At 53.8% G+C, this 9,223-nt stretch overlaps 1 protein-coding gene across 1 annotated transcript in view; it reads left to right on the top strand.

Annotated features, from left to right (window-relative positions):
- EXTL1 (exostosin like glycosyltransferase 1) overlaps positions 1-5,878 on the top strand; it is a 16,244-nt gene extending 10,366 nt beyond the window's left edge. The window contains exons 4-11 of the mRNA XM_007935881.1: positions 298-417; positions 1,019-1,151; positions 1,347-1,453; positions 2,239-2,334; positions 3,035-3,121; positions 3,760-3,920; positions 5,372-5,540; positions 5,705-5,878. Coding sequence (XP_007934072.1) covers positions 298-417; positions 1,019-1,151; positions 1,347-1,453; positions 2,239-2,334; positions 3,035-3,121; positions 3,760-3,920; positions 5,372-5,540; positions 5,705-5,878 — 1,047 coding nt within the window. The remainder of the gene's footprint in view (positions 1-297; positions 418-1,018; positions 1,152-1,346; positions 1,454-2,238; positions 2,335-3,034; positions 3,122-3,759; positions 3,921-5,371; positions 5,541-5,704) is intronic.
- The last annotated feature ends 3,345 nt before the right edge of the window (positions 5,879-9,223 follow it).

The raw sequence follows: 9,223 nt of genomic DNA on the forward strand, positions 1-9,223 counted from the left end.
TCTATATATGTGTGTGTATACATAATTTGTTTTGTTTTTGTTACTATCTAGCCATTTTCCCTCCCCTCTCCTCCCATCCCTGGTAACCAACAAAGAAAGTTTCCCTCCACATATAAGACCCCTAAACTACTGATCACTGTGTTACCCCTGGGCCTTGCCAGGGGTGGCCACTGAGACCTCCTTCGAAAGCCCTGGAGAAAGAGCATCGGCTCCCAGTTCTGGGCCCCAGGGTGCCCCGCCCAGGATCCCTCAGATCCCGACAGGGCTCCTGGCCTTCTCCTCTTCTCCCTTGCTCAGGTCCTGGCTGCCCTCCAGGAGATGCCCCCGGCACGGGTCCTTGCCCTGCGTCAGCAGACCCAGTTTCTATGGGATGCCTACTTCTCCTCAGTGGAGAAGATGGTCCATACCACTCTGGAGGTGAGGGTGGCTCCCTGATACCCCACAGCTCCTTCCTCATCCCCATCCCCTATCTGTACCCTCTGCCCAGACACCACCCCCACCCCGCCCTGCCCAAGGGTCTGGGGTTCCCCCTTGAAGATCCTTTTGGTGCAAATCTGAGACTTGGGTGTGAGACTGTGGACTAGCTCCTTTTCCGATCTGAGCCTCAGTTTCCCCATTTGGGAGACAGCTGTGGCAAAGACATTTCATTTCAACTCATTTGCCTACTCCAGTTGATCATCAGTGGCTACCCGGGGTTGTGTGTTGGGCGGGATTCTGAGTCTGGTAAGAACGGCATGGCTTGTTGGTGATGTCTATCCTGAATGAAGAGAAGTGAAGCAGGAACTTGCCACCATCTGCCACCTCTGGAATGCCATCACTGAGTGCCCCCTACTCAGCTTTTGCTTCTGAGCGCCTGTGCCCCCAGGGACCTGGTGATGCTGTTACCACTGTCTCCGGAGCCTGAAGGGGGCAGTGTGGGGCTACACGAGTCCTCATTTCCTAAGATTCCACTCATAGGATCTGAGGCCAAGGCTACACTGGCTACCCCTCTGCACAGCCCCTCTCTCATTTCATTCAGATTATTCAGGACCGGATCTTTGGAGCCTCTGCCCACTCCTCAGTGATGTGGAACAGCCCCCCAGGAGCACTCCTGGCCCTGCCTACTTTTTCCACACGCCCCCAGGACTTCCCCTTCTACCACCAGCAGCAGGGTATGCCTTGGGAATGGGATGCTTAAGTGCCCTTATTAGCTCTCCCCATGTCTGCCCCAGCCTTATTCCAGAGCCTCACCAAGACCCTCCCTGAAACCCTCAACATCTCTTCTGGCCCCCAGGTCTCCCACTTAGGTCAGTCTCCAGCGGGTTCTGTGCCCTCCTACCCTGATGGCCTGTTTCTCATTCCCCCAGGCTCCCGTCCTGTGGGCAGGTTCAGCGCCCTGATCTGGGTGGGGGCCCCAGGCCAGCCCCCCCTGAAGCTCATCCAGGCGGTGGCAGGCTCCCAGCACTGTGCCCAGGTCTGCCCCTTGCTAGCTCGGGTCCTGGGGTCCAAGGTGGGAATGAGGGTCAGGGAAGGGCCCCTGCCAACATCTAGACCCTAAGAATGACCATGCATTTTGGGGGGAGGCAGGGGGAAGATTTCCAAGTACCCTTTCTGTCTTCCTCTTTAAGTTCCAAGTCTCTTGTACCTCTCCCCCAAGTGGGAATTGATGAGGCCACCTGAAAAGCAGGCATCTCTTGAGGAGGCTGGAGGAGTAAACATTCATTCACTCACTCAGTCATTTTCCAAGTGCAGACCCTGGGTTCGATGCTGAGGACTCAGAGAAGAAGCAGGAAAGGATTCTGACCCCCAGGGTTCAGAATCGGTCAGCATTTCCTGGCACACAGACCGTCAAATTTCACTTGCAGAGAAGGCAGCTAGACTCCAGAGTGCACCTGCACAGAAGGGAAGCAATTAGCTCTGTCAGGGTGGAGATGGAGAGGCTCCCCAAACATTGGGGCTGGGAACAATAGATGGGAGGAAGAGAATGAAAAACTGTGAGAGAAGGTGGGGACAGCCCCCAGGCTAGGGCCTACCACACCAAGTTCTAACACCATAGGTGGTACCTTCATATCACCGTAACTGCTACCTTCCAGAAGCCCAGAGGCAAGGACAGAGCAGCAGTAAGAGGACCTTGGGTTCCTGCTCACTCTGCACATATGCAATTGTCTCTCATACTCCTTCCGCCTGAGAAAACACACTCGTGGAAGCCCCCTCCTACCTAAGACCCCTGGCTTTAGGACCACCTCTTTTTCCTCCTAGATCTTGGTTCTCTGGAGCAGCGAGAGGCCACCCCCACCCAGGGGAAAGTGGCCCGAGACAGCCATCCCCTTGACAGTCATTGAGGGGCACAGGAAGGTGAGGGATGGGGAAGGCGTGGAGGGGTGGCTCAGTCTCTGCCTGCTGGGAACCGTCAAGGGCACACACGGAGCACTTTGCTTGGGTCTGCCCCACAGCTGGACTTCAAGTTGGGCCTGAAGAAATCAGGCAATAGATTGCAGCTGCAGGCCTGGTTTCTTCTGTTAGCCCCTTTGCATTCCGTTCTCAGAGAACTGGAGGCTTGTGTGATGAGAAAAGGCAGGGGAAGGGATGTTCATGTCTCAGATGAGCAAAGGGGAAAACCTGGGATTTGAGAGAAACACGGACGGATGGCAGTAAATTTGGCCAGGGCTGGGGAGGGAGTGGCTTCTGAGAACCTGGGTGGGTGTGAGCCACCTGCTTGCTGTAAGATTCTGGGCAAGTCACCTCATCTCTCTAGAACTGTTTCATTTAAGTGAGAGATGTTTGACAACCACTCCCAAGGGTTCTATATCTAATGAGACACTAGAGACAGCCCAAGATGTCAAAACTGGAAGGGCCCCTAGAGACCAACTGCCCCATCTCACCAAAGGGGAAATCGAAGCCTGGAGATGTACAAGGAGAGGGTCAGGTCTCAGGCTTGATGTTGTTCACTGCGCCACTCCTTTGCGGGTCCCTAGTCGGTGCATATTCAGATATTGGCTGTGGGAGATGCGGGGGTGTCCCCACTTGAGTGGTCCTGTCTACCCTCCCACTGCAGGTGAGTGATCGCTTCTTCCCACACAGCGTTATCAGCACCGATGCCATCCTCAGCCTCGATGCCCAGAGCAGTCTTTCTACAAATGAGGTGAGGGCTGGGCCTGAGAGAAGCCCAGCGTGGGTGGGGACAGAGCCTCACAAGATCCCTAGAGCCGAAGGACCAGAGATCAAGATATCTAGGCTCCTGCTTTCAAAACCACTCCAGCAAGGCAATCGGCCTCCTCACTAGAAATCTAATAGAGGCTTTCACAGATTCCTTTGGGAACTCTGAAGAGCTCTGGTTAAGTCACTCAGGTGCTAACCAAAAGGTCTCTGGTTTGAATCCACTAGCCACTCCACTGTAAAAAGATGAGGTAGTCTGTTTCAGTAAAGATTTACAGCCCTGGAAATCCTATGGGGCAGTTCTACCCTGTCCAAAAGAGTTGTTGTGAGTCTGGATAGACTTGATGGCAGTGGGTTTGTTTTCATCTGTTTTGGGGGACACTGTTTTAGTGGCTCCCAGCTGGAAATTTTCTCCTAAGCAGCACTGCACCCCACCCCACCCCACCTTTAAGATTTCATGCTTAAAGTCAGTTTAATTTTAGTCAGTTCCAGAGTCATGGCTGGTGTCTCCTCTCCCTGAGTCCTGCCCCAGCCCCTCCACCAGGCTGGCCTTGTCTCTATATCTCTGGATGTTCCTGGTTGATGGGAAGTCCTTTTTCTTACCTCATTTAAATCCCTTCACAGGTGGACTTTGCCTTTGTGGTGTGGCAGAGCTTCCCTGAGCGGATGGTGGGCTTTCTGACATGGAGTCACTTCTGGGATGAGGCCCAGGGTGGCTGGGGCTTCACTGTTGAAAAGGCCAATGAATTCTCCATGGTTCTCACCACAGCCGCCTTCTACCACAGGTACAGCACCAGCCCTGGTACAGGGATCAGAGGGCCAGAGACCCCCCCCTGAGCCAAGAACAGGGTGGCATGGGAATGAACACAGCAGTTAGTTCAGAGGCTGGAGCTCCAGGTTCAAGGGCCAGATCTGCCACTTCCCAGTTATGTGATCCTCCTCATCTCTCTTGAGACTGGTTCTTCACCTGTAAAATGAGGTATATTCACCTCACATGACTGGTGTGATAATCCAATGGGGAAATGGTGTAAGTCCCCACCACAAAGATGTTCAACAAATAGTAGCTAGATTTATTATTTAGAGTTGTGCAGAGGGTGTGGATAGTGTGTGGGTCAGGGTCTGGTGGTGGTAGTGGTGCTAAATGGGTGACAAGAGCATGGTCCTGATACTTTATAAATGTGTGTGTGTGATGAGTTGGGGATTATCCCAGGCACTCCACAGCTGTCTATAGCTCCCTAATCTTGATCAGGGACTGAATTCTGGAGGGCCTCTTGTACTCTTTAAGGAGTTTTTTACACATGTATAAGGAGCTCTGGTAGCACCAGAAGGTTGGCAGTTCAAACCCACGAGCCACTCTGTGGAAGGAAGACTGGGCAATCTACTTCCATAAAGATTTACAATCTGGGAAACCCAAAGGGGGTCACTATGAGTCAGAATTGACTTGATGGCAGTGAGTTTGGTTTTAGTGGGGTATTTTTTTTTTTTTTTTTCAATACATGTTTAGAACAAAAATGTGTAACCTGGAACCTTTTAAAGAGCTCTGGTAGCATAGTGCCTAAGGCACTTGACTGCTAACCAGAAGGCTGGCAGTTCAAACCCACCAGCCACTCCTTGGAAAGAAGGTTGGGCAATCTACTTCCGTAGTGATACTGCCTCGGAAACCCAAGGAGGGGTCACTATGAGTCGGGTCTGACTCCAAGGCACGTAACAACAACAATGGAACCGTTTCTAGATTTACCCAGGAGCTTTGCAGTGAATTCTTGGTAGAGTGAAGCATAACCCCAAATGTCTGCATAGTGGGCTCAGATTGTTCTGTGTGGGTTGTGTGATGTGAGGCTCGCCTGAAGCAGCATCAGCTTGGTTAACTCACAGCATTCCTGAAGCTGGTCTTTCAGCTGCCATATCTGACGGCTTTGGTGTCAGCAGATGCCCCTCTCAATCTGGCTCCATCTGAGTTCAGAATTCAGAGCCCAGTAATGGGACCTGCAAGGAACCAGTGAGGGAGGGGACAGGCCAACAAGCCACAGAGCAGAGACAAGCCCAGCACAGTGGTGAGCTGTTCACACTGGCAATGAGAACTGAGACAGCCAGGCAAGGAGGGTGGGCCTTGGCCAGAGGGCATGGGAATCCGGGTCAAAGGAAACTAGGGGAGAGCTGAGGTCAGGAGGGAGGATAATGGGGCTTGGGGGATGAACTCAGTTGCAGCAGCCTCTCTCTGCCCTCCTCCCTTGCCCAGGTATTACCACACTCTGTTCACTTACGTCCTGCCCCAAGCCCTAAGGACTCTGGCAGATGAGGCACCTTCCTGTGTGGACGTACTGATGAACTTCCTGGTAGCAGTAGTAACCAAGCTGCCCCCTATCAAGGTGCCCTATGGGCAGCAGCATCAGGCCAGACCTCCACTGGTGAGGAGGGCAGAGGGGGACTGGTGCTGAGGGAGGGAGAAGAAGGGAAATGAGAAGAGAGGGAGGATTCCCTCTCAGTGGAACTCAAATCCTTCTTGCTGGGTGGGGGGCGGGTAACCAAAGAACAGAAAAACCTTCCAATGGATTTCTTCTCCCCATCTTAGGTATCAGGGGGCCCAGGGCAGGAGCAGCCCCCCGACCGGGACTGCATCAATTTGATGGTGGCAGGGTTCGGCCACATGCCCCTGGTGTCCTCTCGCCTCCGCCTGGACCCGGTGCTCTTCAAGGACCCAGTATCGGCGCTGCGCAAGAAGTACCGCAGCCTGGAAAAGGCCTAGGAAGGGCAAGTGGAGACCTCAGCCCCATTCCTAGGGGGCTCTGCACCTGCCTTGGGACAGCTGAGAACCAATCATGGCAGCTAGTAGACTAAACGTCAGCTCCTGGTTAGCCAATTATAGTCACAGTCCTCCCATCCATGAGGGGGTAGGGCCTCGTTTTCCCCTCTCGCGTAGCTGCTGGCAGTCCCCGGGGCACCGCGCTTCCTCTGACGCTGGGCCTCTGCAGGTGTTGATCCCTTTGCCTGGAACGCCTTCTTTTGTTTCTCTACCGACATAACATCTGCTTGTCTTTCAGATCCTCATTTCCTCCAGGGTCTTGCCTACCCCCTTCCTAGGATGGGTTAGTCTCCTCCATGATGCCCCCACAGCCCGGCGTTTCCCCACAGCCCCCGTACTGTTCCTGCTGCCTGGCAATGTTTACGCAGTCAGGGCCCAGGGCTGACCTGTGCGCGCCAGGAGAACTGAGTCGTGTCCTCTGCTCCCTGGCCTTGCAGGTGCACGATAAATATTTGACGGACAGATAGATGGAACAGACTAACTGAGCGCGTACTGAGTGCCAGGCCCTCTGCCGGTGACGACCGGAGTGGACAGAGTGCAGCGCGAGAAACAGAACTCCGCATTCTCCCCGCCGTCCCCGCCAGGGTTCTTGGAGGAAGACAGCTACTCGCAAACACCTGGGTTGCTAGCGCAATCCTCGCGCCCCAGTGAAGGAGAAAAAAGGAGGCAAGAGGCCAGTTTCGGGGAATTGGGGAGAGAAAGGGAGTGAGAACGGGACGCTGCCCGGGACGCTCGATTTAGGCGATGACTCCTTCCCTACATTACCAGGGTCGACCGCTAGAGGTCAGCACCATACCGCTCTCCCAGAAAGAGAATGGCTTTTCATTACCATGAGCTCAGGAGGCCCGCGGGGGACTTGGAGGGTTCGTGGTTTGTGGGGCCCAAAGTACCACGGACTGCTAAAAGAACTAACAGATCTGCCCTGGAGGAAGTGCAGCCAGAATGCTCCTTGGAAGCAAGAATGGCCAGACTTCGTCTCACCTATTTTGGTCATGCTGTCAGAAGGGACCATTCCCTGGAGAAGGATGTCATGCTTGGTAGGGTGAAGGGTCGACGAAAGAGGGGGAGGCCTTCAAGGAGATGGATTGACATGGTGGCTGCGATGATGGGCTCAAGTATAGCAGGGATTGTGGGCCTGGCGCGGGATTGGGCAGTGTTTCGTTCTGCAGTGCATGGGGTCGCTATGAGTCGGAAACGACTGGACGGCACTTAACAAAAGTCTGAGGAATCTGAAAGAATAGCCTTCACCTCTATTGCCTGAACACTTGGGACTCAGTAAGAAGGGGCCATTTCTAGATGGGTGCATGAGGCTGTCCAGAGCGCCCTTGACGGTAAGGTTGGACTGGGGGAGGGGACGCTTGGTTTTCCCGGGTTCACGCACCTGGAACTGGAATTATCACTTCCGAAATAAAGCGCGTGTCCTTGCCCCCTCAGGCCCAAGCTATAAATACCCTTGCAGCAGCTGCATGGGGGAGGACTCGGGGCTGGCCGGGTGAGGGGCGGGGACTACTCCAGAAAGGTGGGGGTGTGGTGGGTCCAGCTCAGGTCCAGGGTGTGAGGTGTTTTCTGCTGTGATGGCCTTGATGCTTTGGAAAATCCCGTGACTAGCTCACTGGCCGGAACATGCCGTGTCCTAAGGCCTCCCACCCCCATCCTCTAGTTTGACCTCTGGCCCCTGGATGGCTGACGTCATCCCTGGAGTCAGTCACAGCTGGAGACACAGAGAGGTCTCCTCTCCCTTGGGAGGCACGGGACTGGGCGATACTTGGGAGGGAGGGGGACTGGGAGCTAAAGGAGGGGGCAGCATGTTGGTCCAGAGTCAAGAACAGTTGGGGGTGGTGAGGAAGCACACAGCTGCAACCTGGGCAGCCTTCCCAGGGTGTGGAGGGCTCCCAGTGCCAGGCCCGGCCAAGGAAAGAGGCACCTTCCCCCCACCCACCACCACCACCAATCACAACTGCACCACCCAGGCCACAGACTGACGAGGGCAATCCCATGGGGAGGGCACTGCCGGACCCAGGGGCCCACATTGTACCACAGGCAGCCCAGAGCAGGTCCCCCACCCTGCTGTAGAGGGAAGCCTAGAGGAATGAGGCAGAAATCCAGACCTGCCTCACTGGCTGTGTGACTTCAGACAAGTGACATAATGTCTCTGGGCCTCATATCCTCCTCTCTAAAAATAGGGATGGCAATGACTATCTCTTGATGGGGTGTGTGTGTGTGTGTGTGTGTGTGTAAAGATTTGGCACACAGGCTCAGATGGAATCAGATTGACTTATAATTAAAATCTCCATGGTTATTTTAGGGTTAGAGTATTCTCTCTAGGAACATCAAAGCATTGCTGTAATGAATTTTAGCTGTCAGACCTAAGTCCTGTCCAGGAACCAGGTTCCAGGGCCTGAGGAACCCACTGACCTAGGTCACAGGCAGCCCCCAATGGCAGCACTGGAAAGGCACAAGGAGGTCATTTTACAGATGGAAGAGCATCTGAGAGGGGAAAGTGAGAGACTCCTCTTACACCCTTTCCCCTTAAGAGTCAGGGTAGAGTCCAGATGAATTCAGATTCTGCCCTTAGGGAGGCTGGGAAGCCTACGTGGTCAAGAACCGTAGAGTTCCTTCCCTCCTGGATGATGATAAAAGTATCGACTATTTAACTGGGAGCTCTGGTGGTTTAATGCCTAAGGCATTTGACTGCTAACCAGAAGGCTGGCGGTTCAAACCCACCAGCCACTCCTCGGAAGGAAGGTTGGGCAATCTACTTCCATAGTGATACTGCCTCGGAAACCCAAGGAGGGGTTGCTGTGAGTCGGATCCAACTTGAGGGCAATGGGTTATGGTTAGTCTTTAACCACCAGATACTTCACACACATTGGCTCTAGTCCTCACAACACCCTGTGAGGTAGGTGTTAATATCTTCATGTACAGATAAGACTAACAGGCGCCTAATGGCCTAAATCAGTTCCCATCAGCCACCCTGACTCATGGCAACCCCATGTGTGTTGGAGGAGGCTGATTTTCAGAAATAGATCACCAGGCTTTTCTTCCAAGGTGCCTCTTGGTGGGTTCGAACTTCCCACCTTTCAGTCAGCAGCTGAGCGTGTTAACCATCCGCACCACCCAGGGACCTGCTTCTAAGGGCAGAGAGACCATCACACTCGGGGCTACCTTATGAGTGGGCACTTGTTTCTATAAGACTGGGGAAACATCTCCCTTCTTGGATCTTGTAAGCACAAGCCACCCCCTAATAATTCAGGCATCTTCACACACCACACCCAGGAAGCCTCTCCT

Source organism: Orycteropus afer, unplaced genomic scaffold (assembly GCF_000298275.1).
Source record: "Orycteropus afer afer isolate SDZICR_OR568_19922 unplaced genomic scaffold, OryAfe1.0 scaffold00031, whole genome shotgun sequence".
NCBI classification, from domain to species: Eukaryota; Metazoa; Chordata; class Mammalia; order Tubulidentata; family Orycteropodidae; genus Orycteropus; species Orycteropus afer.